The following is a 13,455-nucleotide window of genomic DNA, read 5'->3' as shown; positions in this document are numbered from 1 at the left end:
GCGGCTGCCCTCCGGCGCTGCCTGCCGCCCGGGAAACGCTGCGCCTCGGGGGCCGGCAGAAGCGCGGGAGCAGCGGGAGGGCCGGCGGGGCCAGTCGGGCCTTCGCCTCCTCTGCGACGGGCAGGGCATGTAAGTATTTTCCGGCGTATAAGACAAAACCTTGAAAAACTTCTTAAAAGTAGGGGGTCGTCTTATACGCCGGGTCGTCTTATACGCCGGAAAATACGGTATTTGCCACAGAGACCAAGCGCAGTATATAAAATCGAGATGGGGTGTCTTTAAAACTGCAAAAAATACATTTTTGGATTTGAACTTTGAACTTGGAAGGCGGTCTACTCTCTTGTTGAAAAGGGAATTTTTCCAGTCTGATCCGAGGTGGCTATTCCCATTATGGCATTATGGATTTGGGAATTGTGTGGAGTCAGTCAATGTTTCTCAACTTTGACAGTTTTAAGATGTGTGGACTTCAATTCCTGCTGGCTGGGCAGTTCTGGGAGTTGATGTCCACCTATCTTAAAACTGCCAAAGTTGAGAAACATTGGACTAAATCCATTTTGCTATCTGGTTTTATGGGAATGGACAAAGAGGAAGGATGAGACAGCATAAGGAAAACATTTTTAAAATTCTTAAATGTTCTTTGTAAGTTCCTCAGTGGGTGACATGAATTGCTTTGGGCCAGATTAGAAGACAAAGCAAATGTAGAAGGGTAGATATCTTGAGAAATGGATATTCATTCTGTTATCAGGCAGTGAAAGATGCAATTTTTATTACGTGTGTGTGTGTGTGTGTGTGTGTGTGTGTGTGTGTGTACACAGAGAAAGAGGGAGAACTATGTGAAATTAGCTTCTTTTTAAAGTGTGAAAGTAGCTTCTTTTTAAAGCTGGTTCATTATCCTTAAAGCTGGCCATTTTTAAAACAATAATCTTTATAATTAATCCTGTCATTGTTTTCTAATTGGAGAAGCAACGATGGTGAGGGCATGCTACAGGTTGTACCGCAGTACATTTAGTGACCCTTCAGAGCTTCACAGTGGCACTGGAAAAAGAGACCTATGATTGTTTTTCACAGTTTACGACCCTGGCAGCATCCCCAAGGTCACGTGTCCAATGTTTGAAAGCTTGGCAACTGGCATGAACCTCGGACAGTTGCAGTGTGCTGGGATCACGCGATCCCCTTTTGCGAGCTTTTGGCAAGCAAAGTCAAATGGGGGAAGCCAGATTCATTTAACAACCACGTTACCAATTTGACAACTGCCGTGATTCCCTTAATAATTGTGGCCAGAAAAGTTGTAAAATGGGGCAAAACTCACTTAGCAGCTGTCTCGCTTAGCAGCGGAAATTTTGCAGTTGTAAGTCGAGGACTTCCTGTGTTTCCGTCTTCAAACTGACTAGGTGACATCTTGCCGTTTCTGCCTCTTTTAACAACTACTCAGCAGAAGTATCTCCAAAAGTGAGCTGCCTAGCGCACCAAGGGCAAAGATTTTTTTTAAAAAAAATTGTTTTATCCCACCTTTGTTATTTCCACAAATAACTCAAGGCAGCAAAACATAGCTCATAAATCCTTCCTCCTCCACCACCACCACCTCTTTTCCCCACAACACCAACCCTGTGAGGCGAGTTGGGCTGAGAGACAGAATGACTGGCCCAAAGTCACCCAGCTGGCTTTCGTGCCTGTGTCAGGATTTGAACTCGTGGCCTCTTGCTTTCTAGCTTGCTGCCTTAACCGCTAGACCTTTTGGGACCGCTTCCGTAGAGACAGGGTTTTTTTTCACGGACCGGAGACTTGTGTGGTTTTGTGTGTTGCCTGCATCCCATGGATGGGGCTTTGCTTGTTTGTGCAAACAGACAAACAAACGGACGGGGGGGGGGTTGGGGACCCCTGCTCTTGACCAGGGGTCTTCAAACTTGGCCCTTTTATGACTTGTGGACTTCAACTCCCAGAATTCCTCAGCCAGACACCCTGGCTGAGGAATTCTGGGAGTCGAAGTCCACAAGTCATAAAAGGGCCAAGTTTGAAGACCCCTGCTCTAGACCAAGCTCGCTCTCCCACACTTTTTCCTTCAGTTATGAATGTTTTCCCACTGTTCTTTTTATCTGCTGGTTTCTGCAAGGAAAATAATAAAACAAGCACCAGCGGGCTTGTCTGTGTCTAATCTATTACTTGGTGTTGACATTTTTAACTCTCCTGTATCTAAATATGCCAGAATAAGGGCACAGAATGAAGGTCCCTAATGTCCTGTAGGATACAAGGCAGCGTGTATACATTAGGCCGTTTGAAAGCAAAGGATTTGCTTATTTTGGCTCTGGAACACCAAAAGTCACTTCCTGCTTGGGAGGTTCAGCTTCACAGACCTCTAGGAATCAAATGGAATGTCCTTATGTGTGCCACGCATACCTTTATTATGTGCTAACTGAAGATCTTCAAGGGCACTGGCGTAGAGTGAATTATTGCAGACCTAGGGAAAAGTTTGCAAAGCATGCGCACACACACGTGATCAGGTTGTGTTTATCAAGCAAAGGCTGAATAGCTAAGCTTGTAAGCCGCCCTGAGTCTTCGGAGAAGGGCGGGATATAAATGTAATTAAAAAAAATAATAATAATTCTAAGGCTAGTCGCGTGACAATTGGAGGAGCTATTTGCCAAATTTTTTTTTTAAAAAAAAATCCTACGTTTTGTATTTTCACCTCCTAGGGAGAAAGACATGTTAATTGAACAGTGGTAAAAGCAAGCTGCCCACGTGCAGGTAATCCTTGACTTAACGGCCACGACGGAGCCCCAAATTTTTGTTGCTAAGTAAGACAGGTGAGTTTTGCCCCATTTTGCAATCTTTCTTGCCCCAGTTAAGTAAACCTTGATTCCCCATGGACTTTGCTTGTAAGACGGTCCCAAAAGGTGGATCACGTGACCCCAGGACGCTGGAACCGTCGTAAATACGAGTCAGTTTCCAAACGTCGGAATTTTGATCACAGGACCATGGGGGGGGGTGTGCCCCAATGTTTGTGAGTGCAAAAAACGGTCGCTTTTTTCTGTACCGTTGTAGCTTATGTGAGGTGGTCCTCCACTTACAACCATTTGCTTAGCGACTGTGCAAAGTGAACGGCGCTGAAACAGAGTTTTTCATGACCTTTGCAGCCTCCCTGTGGTTGTGCGATCACAATTCAGAGGTCTTGGCAGCTGACTTATATTTATGACGGTCGCAGCGTCCCGAGGTCATGTGATCCCCATTTGCGACCTTCCGGCAAGCAAAATCAATGGGTAAACAAGATTCGCTTAACAACCATGTTACCAACGGAACAACTGCAGGGATTCCCTTTTAACTGTGGCAACGAAGGTCGTAAAATGGGGCAAAACTCACTTAACAGCTGCTTCGTTCAGCAACGGAAATTTTGGGCTCAAACGTGGCCATACGTTAAGGATTACCTGGGAATTGTACTCTTGTCTTCCAAAGTAGCTGATGGCTACTTTGATCTTTTAGATAGGAGCTCTGTTACGAAGGAAAATCCAGTGAATAGAGCTGATTTATTTTCTCTCTCTTTTTTTGGTAAGGTACCAATTAAAATAGACTTACGTATTACAGCTGCCGGATGCTACCATCTTTAAAAACAAAATAGCGAACTTTCTGTTAGGTATGAAGGAAACCTGTCTTTAAACCACACTTCTTTAAGCGTGAAGTTTTCCAGAGCTTTCAGTTCTGGAAGGCACTTTTTAGAAGAAAATTGTACAATTTTTTGTACTATCAGGCAAATACGAGGAAAAAAGAAAACATCAGTTACAATATTGGTGCAAGTTTAAGATTAGGGTTTGTTTTTTACATTTGAGGAGAAAATAATTTTCACGAAAAAGCTGCCGGTAGTTAATAGGTGTTGGTTAAAATTTCTTAATATCTCTTTTAAAACATCTTTCTTTTATGTATGTGTTAAATATGCGTAAAGAATGTGATGTTGCTCACTCTGGAATAGAAGTTTGTTTTATACTCATGAATTGCAGTTTTATGAACATCGAGTAAATATAGCTTCCAGTAGTATGAGACATACATATATAAATATTTATTTATTTATTTATTTTATTACATTTATATACCGCCCTTTCCCGAAGTACTCAGGGCGGTTTACAGGGTGATGCGGTGAAGAAATCTGAAATGTCTTTATTAATCGCACCCCAAGGTTACTTGTGAACTTTTTTTTTTTGTTCCAGGAACATGCTCGGTAGCTATTGTGGGGGGAAAAAAATTCCTAAATTTTAAATTGTGAAATCTTGAATGGAGTAATGATACCCTTGGTTTGGGATTTTGGCATTGGGGTTGGGGGTGAGATTGCATTTGTACTTTAAAAAAACAAAATTGTTTTCCTTTAGTTCTAGAAATCAGAAGATGTGAGGTTCAATTGGAACGTGGTATCTATTTAAGGAATAAATTCCTCATCTATTAATACCTTCCCTTAAATAACATTTTTCCCACTTGCAAAGTGAAGTGAAACCCACTGCAGTCTTGCAAACGGCACACTCAGCTCTTTGTGGGCTGTGCATTATTCCGTTGCCTAATTGCACTGCCACTTTCAGGAAGTAACCCTTTCTTTTTGGCGTCCTGTACGAAGAAAAAACAGTCTGTGAAAATGCACAATTCCTTTATAAGGCCGCCCTTTGGAAGACTCCTCTCCTGGCCTGGGCGAAACTCTTTATGTGTGGCCCCTGCCCCTCTCTAGAGTTAGTGCAGAGTTATTCCTACAGGGACGGCGGGTTTTTAAACAAAACTATTTTGAAGGTAGCCGACCCTGAAAACTGGGCCTTTGTCCAATACAGGGAGTCCTTGACTTACAACCGTTCATTTAGTGACTGTTCGAAGTTAACAGTGGCACTGAAAAAAGTTAATTGGGAGCATTTTTCACACTTATGACCGTTGCAGCATCTCTGTGGTCATGTGATAAAAATTCAGACAGTTGGCAACTGACTCATATTTAAGACGGTTGCAGTGTCCAGGAATGATGTAACTCCAGTGCTCATGAAGTTCCTTCCTTCCTTCCTTCCTTCCTTCCTTCCTTCCTTCCTTTTTCCTTCCTTTTTCCTTCCTTCCTTCCTTCCTTTCTTTCCTTCCTTCTTTCCTTCCTTGCTTCTTTCTTCCTTTCTTTTTTTTCCTTCCTTCCTTCCTTCCTTCCTTCCTTCCTTCCTTCCTTCCTTCCTTCCTTCCTTCCTTCCTTCCTTCCTTCCTTCCTTCCTGCAAAGTCAATGGGGAAGCCAGATTCACTTTGCAAGTGCAAATATTCAGTTGACAACTGTGGCAAGAAAGGCTGCAAAATGAGGCAAAACTCACTTTAACAACTGTCTCGCTTAGCAACGGAAATTGGGCTCAGTTGTGTTCGCAAGTCGAGGACTACCTGTAATTTTGGAGTCTTAAGTCTTCCATAAATGCCCAACTTTATTAAAGTTGTGCTGCAAAGGAAAATATTCTCTCTCTCTCTCTCTCTCTCTTTCTTCTTTCTCTCTTTCTTTCTTTCTTTCTTTCTTTCTCTTTTTCTTTCTTTTTCTTTCTCTTTCTCTCTCTCTCCCTCTCCCTCTCCCTCTCTCTCTCTCTCAATGGTAAATGTTGAGGGCCAGTCCCTTTTCCCCCCAAAAAAATTCTCTTGCATGCAGGAAGAATTTTCAGGAGCAGGAAAACGGGAACGGGAGGGGCTCTCAGGAATGCTGAAACAGGACCCCGATTGGCCTGCTCCCTTAATCTTTAGTCTGGTGGAACACACAGGGACACAGACAGATAAAAGCCTCTTTCCAAACCATCTACATGTGCTCAAATGACTTCAAGAATGCAAGGCGGAATGGGGCGGGGGGGGGGGGCAGGCGGGAAATCCCTTAATCTGTGGCTGGCCGAGGGTTTTAGTCCAGGAGTCTCTTCATCCGTAAGGATAAATCGGAAGATATTGTGCCACAATCCTTTAGAAGTGGCGGTCCTTGACTTATAAACAAGCCCCCCCCCCCATAGTTGAGCTCAGAATTTCTGGGGCTAAGTGAGACAGCTGTTAAATGATTTGATTCCCCCCCCTTTTTTTCCATTTTACAACTTGTCTAGGGCCAAAGTTGTTAATTGAATCACCGCAGTCGTAAAGTTCACAACCGGGGGCCTTAGTGAATCTGGCTTCCCCATTGACACTGCCTGCGAGGAGGTTGCAAAAGGGGAGTCACATGATCTGGGGGGGGCACCTCGAAGGCCATCAAGAGGAGTCAGTGGCCAAGCGTCTGAATTTTGATCACGTCCTCCCAGCGGTTTTTCCCCACAATTACAAGTGTTGCCACGTGCCCCTGGTCACGTGATCAAAACCCAGACCCTGGGCAACTGACTCACCTTTAGGACGGTTGCAACATCCCCTTTTGCGACCATCCGATAAGCAAAGTCAACGCGGGAAGCCAGATTCGCTTAGCGACCCCATCGCTAACTGAAGAACTGCCGTGATCCACTTAACAACGGTGGCAAGAAAGGTGCTAACATGGGGCAAAATCTCACTTGACAAACGCTTCACTTAGCAACCGAAATGTTGGGCCCCGTTGTGGTCGTCAAGTCGAGGATTGCAGGGAAGTCCTCGGCTTGCGGCTGCAATGGAGCCCAACCTTTCCATTCCAAGTGAATTCTTCCTCCACTTACGACCTTCCCTGCCACGGCTGTTAAGTGAACCGTTTGGCCACTAAATGAATCTGGCTTTCCCCGTTGACTTGGCTGCAGTGATTCACTTAACAAACGTGGCAAGAGAAAGGTCCTAAAGTGGGGCAGTGTTCACTTGCCACAACTGCCTCATTTAGCAGGGGGACTTTTGGGCTGAGTTGTGGTCGCAAGTTGAGGACTATCTGGACAGATAGCAGGAATTGCCTTCCAGCGGTTGATTATTTTCAGAGAAGCTTTTCAAAAGAGCCTTTCCTGGAATAAAATGCTCGGGGCAAGCGCGCTTCCCCTTTTACCGACGTGACGCTGCAACTTTCCCCCCAATGTCGTCTCCGGTGTCTTCTGAGCCGATAGAATTCGCAACAGATGTCTTTTTTAGCGTTCCTGCTTTTTCAGCTGGAAACGATGGTGTCTTCCCGTTTGAATGGAGGGGAGTAAGTCGCGACGTCTGTGGAGCACTTGCTCGACTTAGGAAAAACACCTGCAGAAGTCAACGGGGGCTTTTCCTAAGGTTGTGCTCAGCACCCCGGGGGTCGCTTGACGCCTTCCTAGCCGTTTGTGCCGTTGGTGTGATTTTGCTGCGAGTGAAGAGTCTCAGCTATGACACGTTTCCTGCCGATGTATGCCTCTTTAGAAAAACACCCTTCCTGTTCTTTGGTGTTTTGTGTGCGTGTGTGTGTGTGTGTGTGTGTGTTTGTTCCTGTGTTTTCAGGAAAGCGAAACCGGGTTTGGTATTTATCCTTCAGGTGATTGGTTGCGTCACTGAAGGAGGCGGGTTGTGTCTCTGCCCTGGATCGGAGGGGCTGTTTCAGAGGCCCCACCGAGGCTTTTAACACCCTTTTTAGATCACTTGACTGGATTCCAGGGGCGTGTCTGTTGCGCAGCGTGCTTTGCGCTTTGTGACTCCTTCCAAGCTAAATTCGCTCAGGGTAGGCCCGGTTTCCTTCCTCTTGAGAAGCATAAAGGCACTTTTTCCCCTAGCAGCTCTCTGCGCTCTCCATGGCAGAATGCAGAATTCAGACTGAACTTTTTTCTCTTCTCAGAGAGAGGCTGTGAGCTTGCCTTTCCTCACTACTGGCTGGCCTGTATGGAGGACCTTCCTTCCTTCCTTCCTCTATCCTTTCTTCTTTCCTTTCCTCTCTCCCTTCCTTCCTTCCTTTCCTCCCTCTCTCCTTTTCTCCTTTCCCTTTACTTCCTTTTTTCCTTCTTCCTTCTTTCCTTTCTCTCTTCCCTTTCCTCTCTCCATCCAGTCTTTCCTCGCTCCTGTTTCCTTATTCTTCCCTCCCTCCCTCCCTTCCTTCTTTCCTCCCTTCCTTCCTCCCTCTTTCCCCTTTACTTTCTTTCCTTCCTCTCTTCCCTTCCCTTTCCTCTCTCTGTCCCTTCCTTCCTTCCTCCTGTTTCCTTCCTTCCTTTTCTCCTTCCCCTTTACTTCCTTTTTTCCTTCTTCCTGTTCCTTCTTTCCTTTCTCCCTTCCCTTTCCTCTCTCCGTCCATTCTTTCCTCGCTCCTGTTTCCTTATTCTTTCTTTCCTTCCTTCCTTCCTTCCTTCCTTCCTTCCTTCCTTCCTCCCTCTTTCCCCTTTACTTTCTTTCCTTCCTCTCTTCCCTTCCCTTTCCTCTCTCTGTTCCTTCTTTCCTTCTTCCTGTTCCTTCTTTCCTTTCTCCCTTCCCTTTCCTCTCTCCGTCCATTCTTTCCTCGCTCCTATTGCCTTACTTTTCCTTCCTTCCTTCCTTCCTTCCTTCCTTCCTTCCTTCCTTCCTTCCTTCCTTCCTTTTTTCCTTCCTTCCTTCCTCCCTCTTTCCCCTTTACTTTCTTTCCTTCCTCTCTTCCCTTCCCTTTCCTCTCTGACCCTTCCTTCCTTCCTCCTGTTTGTTTCCTTCCTTTTCTCCTTCCCCTTTACTTCCTTCTTTCCTTCTTCCTATTCCTTCTTTCCTTTCTCCCTTTACTTTCCTCATTCTGTCCATTCTTTCCTCCCTCCTGTTTCCTTATTCTTCTCTCCCTCCCTCCCTTCCTTCCTTCCTTCCTTCCTCCCTCCCTCCCTCCCTCCCTCCCTCCCTTCCCCCAGGCAGTGAACATGAGAACCTCAGCAGACATAGCCTACACAACTTCTTCCTATTTTCCCCAAAACAGCAACCCTTGTGAGATGAGCTGTGCTGTGAGAAAGTGGCTCAAAGTCACCCCAGATGGCTTTCCTGCCGAGGGAGGGACTTGAACTCGTGGTCTCCGGCTTTTTACTCCTGTGCTGCCATAAACTGGCTCCATGTGCCGCCGTGTTTTCTATCAATCTGCTGTCAGTGTTTGCATCACATTAATGTTTTTTAACTTGGCGTCCTTTTCAGTGACGCTTGGAAGTTGTTGAGGCTTCTTTTAATGACCATAAATTAGACCTCCTAAAACAGTGCATTTTTTTATTATAGGTTACTGTTGTGACGTTTGGCAAACTGGGACATTAAGAAATTGTGCAACCGCTCTGATCTTTTAAAAATGTGCTGCTGAAAATTAACCGTTTGGCTGCAGAAGTTTGGCAGCCGCTCCTAGGATCCTGAAAGTCTACATTATTGCAGGGACATTAAATGACGTTTTTCGCATTAAAGATGATCTGCGTGAATTTTAGCTATAGGGTAGATACTGTATAAAACGAGAGCATTTTCTCATACGTTTTGGTGACTTTTGTTTTTTTAAAAAAAACTCTTTTTTTTTTTTACATCAAGAGAACCAGAATTTGCTTTTTCTCTCCCTTGTGCTTCACGCTGACTTTATTTTCACCTTTCCTTCCACGAAGGAGGTTCACAGAATATTGACTCTCTTAACTAAACAGGTGCTTGGCTTTCTTCCCTTCAGCGGCATGAGTCGGAACAGCAAATGAAAGATTGGACGATGGTGCAGGGAAGGAGAAATTGGATCACACACTCCAGCCAAAGAAAATGGAAAATGTTCCGTATCTTAAAGAGCTTTCTTTTGTTATTTTTGGGAAGCTGTGCCGGGGAAAGTCAAAGCAGAATCCCAGAACAAAGAAATAAAAACTATAGCAGAGGTTCCCAACCTTTTGGGCACCAGGGACCGGTTCCGTGGACAGAGGTTTTTCCACGGACCACAGGCTGCGTGGTTTTGTCTGCTGCCTGCATCCCACGGATGGGGCTGTTTGTTCGTGTGGACCAGTTGCTGGCCTGCAACTGCAACCTAGTACCGGTCCACGGCCCGTTGGGGGGGGCTTGTTGCGGACCCCCATACTTCAGCATAACCATTGAGAGAGGAGTTTAAAATCAGCAGAGCGAAAACTGGCTAGTTTTTGATCCAGATCGGCTCTTGTGAAAAAATAGTTCACAGAAGCATCCGTATTCATGCTTGTCTATCGAAGGCAGGGGCCTCCCAACTTGGCCCTTTGGTGACTCGTGGACTTCAACTCCCAGAATTCCTCAGCCAGCGTGAGGGAACTATGACCCTTTTATGACTTGTGGACTTCAACTCCCAGAATTCCTCAGCCAGGCACGTGTGCCTGGCTGAGGAATTCTGGGAGTTGAAGTTCACAAGTCATAAAAGGGCCAAGTTTGAAGACCCCTGGTATAGACTTTAAGAGGAGTGGACTTCAACTCCCAGAGTTCCTCAGCCAGGCAGGAATTCTGGGAGTTGAAGTTCACAAGTTATAAAAGGGCCAAGTTTGAAGACCCCTGGTATAGACTTTAAGAGGAGTGGACTTCAACTCCCAGAGTTCCTCAGCCAGGCAGGAATTCTGGGAGTTGAAGTTCACAAGTTATAAAAGGGCCAAGTTTGAAGACCCCTGGTATAGACTTTAAGAGGAGTGGACTTCAACTCCCAGAGTTCCTCAGCCAGGCAGGAATTCTGGAAGTTGAAGTTCACAAGTCATAAAAGGGCCAAGTTTGAAGACCCCCGGTCTAAGGTTTAGAACAGGCCTCGCCAGTGCAATTAGTCCTTGACTTACAGCCATTTTCATTTACTGACTGTTCACAGTTAACAACGGCATTGAAAAAAGTGACTCGTGATTGATTATCCCGTGACCGACGCAGCGTATCCCCCACGGTCACATGATCAGAATTCAGGCACTTGGCACCTGACTCATATTTATGACAGTCGCAAGTGTCCCGGGGTTGTGTCATCGACCTTTTGCGACGTTATGATGAGCCAAGTCAACGGGGAAAGCCCGATTCATTTAATGGCCAAATGCTTCACTTAACAGCCGTATTGATTCGCTTAACAACCGTGGCAGGGGAGGTCGTCAGTGGAGGAAGAATTCACTTGGAATGGAGATGTTGGGCTCCATTGTGGCCGCAAGGCAAGGACTTCCCTGCAGTCCTCGACTTAACGACCACAATGGGGCCCAACGTTTCGGTTGCTCAGTGAAACCTTTGTCAGGTGAATTTTGCCCCATCTTTACAACCTTCCTTGCCGCTTTTGTTAAGGGGATCAGGGCAGTCGTTCAGTCAGTGACGTGGTTGTTAAGCGGATCTGGCTTCCCCCGTTGACTTTGCTGACCCAGATGGTCACAAAACGGGGATCAGGTGACCCCGGGACGCCGCAACCGTCATAAGTACGAGTCAGGTTGCCAAAGTATCTGAATTTTGATCACGTGACCACCACCCCCACCCCACCCCCGAGAATGCGGCAACGGTTGTCTGTGTGAAATGTGGTCCTAAGTCACGCTTTTTTTTTTGTGCCGTCGTAACGTTGGAACGTTACTAAATGCAGAGTTTTAAGTCGAGGGCTTTGTGCTTCTCTAATCTGCTGCGAGTTGCTTGAAGCCTTTTGTGAAGCCTTTGCTGGCTCTGCTTCGGTGCAAAAAGGACTATTTCGTCACAACCCCGTCTCTAAATCTGAGGACCCAGATTGTTGGGGGCAATTAAGCTGACTTTGTAATAATGCCGCTTGGGGTGTGTGTGTGAAAGCCCTAATAAGCAGGCATATACACAGAATGAAGGCTACTGCTAAGCTTGTAAGCCGCCCTGAGTCTTCGGAGAAGGGCGGGATATAAATGGAATTAAAATAAAATAAATAAATGATTTTCGTTTTCTGGCTGGGTGGGGTGGGTGGAGCCGTTTCCCTCCTACCCCCGAAGAACAATTTGTTCTGCTAGACCAGGGGTAGGCAACCTCGGCTCTTTTATGACTCGTGGACTTCAACTCCCAGAATTCCTGAGCCAGCTATGCTGGCTCAGGAATTCTGGGAGTTGAGGTCCATGAGTCATAAAAGAGCCGAGGTTGCCTACCCCTGTGCTCGACCCCCTCCTCATCCCTCCCCTTTTCAGGCACAGTATTTTGTCGAGGGGGGGGACCAAATGACATCTCAAAGGGGGGGAAACTTAGAGGTGAAAAGCAGAAGGGAGGGGAATGGCGAAAGGCAGCCCTCGAGGGACACTGACTCATTCGAGTTGCGCTGCGCCCGTCCTCGTGATTACATTTAAAAAAGGGGGGGGGGAGAAAGCCACAGAGATCCAGGACCACGAGTCTCTTGTGTCTGGCCTCGCTCAACCCCGAGGCAGCGGTTGAAAGAGTCTGGCAAGCCGCTCTGTCATTTGGAACATCTCTTGGCGCGCGCTGAAACCGTTGGGGCCCAAAGCCCATCCCAGGTAGCGTTGCAAGAAGGTCAAGCCATGTTCCCCTTTCAGTCGTGGCCGGATATCTTCGAGTTGGTTCACCTATACCAGGGGTAGGCAACCTCAGCTCTTTTATGACTCGTGGACTTCAACTCCCAGAATTCCTGAGCCAGCCATGCTGAGGGGAAAGGGAGAGTTTCCAAGCTGAGCCAGGCTAGCTCAGGAATTCTGGGAGTTGAAGTCCACAAGTCATGAAGGGGCCATAGATTCCCCCATGCTGGCTCAGGAATTCTGGGAGTTGAAGTCCACAAGTCATGAAGGGGCCATAGATTCCCCCATGCTGGCTCAGGAATTCTGGGAGTTGAAATCCACGAGTCGTGAAGGGGCCATAGTTCCCCCATGCTGGCTCAGGAATTCTGGGAGTTGAAGTCCACCAGTCATGAGGGGGCCATAGTTCCCCCATGCTGGCTCAGGAATTCTGGGAGTTGAAGTCCGTGAGTCATAAAAGAGCCAAGGTTGCCTACCCCTGACCTATATTAAACCTGGGATTTATTCTGTCTCTCCCTCTCCCTCTCTCTCTCTCTCTCTCTTCTTTTTCTTTTCTTTTTTTTCCTATTCTTTTCTTTCCTTTTCTCAGGTGCTGGAAAACTATTCTGACGGACCCATGACCCCAAAGCAGATTCTGCAGGTTATAGAAACCGAAGGCCTGAAGGAAATGAGGTCAGTCCTGTTCTCCCTCATCAGTCGAAGGACGGAGGGGGCGAAGTTGAGTTACTTCTTTTTTTCCCGCCCCCAGCCCTTTTCCCCCCCTTCTGCCTTTCTGCTTCGGAGTGCCTTCTGGGACTTTTTGCTAGGATGGGAGGATTTCCTTCCTGTCTAGGATGATGGGGCCCTTTGTTCAAGCCAGGCTGCTTTGTTGAGACCGTCGTCACCCTTAGCAGCAGACACATACCTCAGTTTAGGGGGGCAATGGTGTGGAAATGGCCTAGAACAGAGGTCTCCAACCTTTCCGGGCTCCAGGACCGGACAGCTTCAAAATTGGTGTGCGTGCTCGCGTGTGTGCGCGCACGGGGCTGTGCGCATTGGCGCGGCGCAAATGGGCCGCGCAAACCACCCAGGCTAGCGACGCATGCGCAAACGGGCTGCATCCCTCTTCGCACCCACGTGCAACCGCGGGTGGTGGTGGGGGAAAGCGCCCACGTGTTTGCGCAACGGCCAGCTGTTTCCACGGCCTGCTAGCCAAGAGCGCAAGGCACAGGCTGTGGA

At 47.0% G+C, this 13,455-nt stretch overlaps 1 protein-coding gene across 5 annotated transcripts in view; it reads left to right on the top strand.

Moving 5' to 3' along the window:
- Positions 1-13,455, top strand: part of ASXL1 (ASXL transcriptional regulator 1) — a 47,418-nt gene that overhangs the window by 6,586 nt on the left and 27,377 nt on the right. For 4 of the 5 annotated variants that reach the window (XM_081323729.1, XM_081323727.1, XM_081323733.1 and 1 more), the window contains exon 2: positions 12,827-12,909. In XM_081323729.1, the coding sequence (XP_081179855.1) occupies positions 12,827-12,909 (83 nt within the window). Of the gene's footprint in view, positions 1-11,963; positions 12,223-12,826; positions 12,910-13,455 lie in introns of those variants that run through there. The other variant, XM_081323728.1, reaches the window with a different exon arrangement.

The sequence above is a fragment of the Vipera berus genome (genome assembly GCF_964194415.1).
Source record: "Vipera berus genome assembly, chromosome: 3".
Lineage (NCBI taxonomy): Eukaryota > Metazoa > Chordata > Lepidosauria > Squamata > Viperidae > Vipera > Vipera berus.
This window is presented reverse-complemented; position numbering and strand designations above follow the sequence as displayed.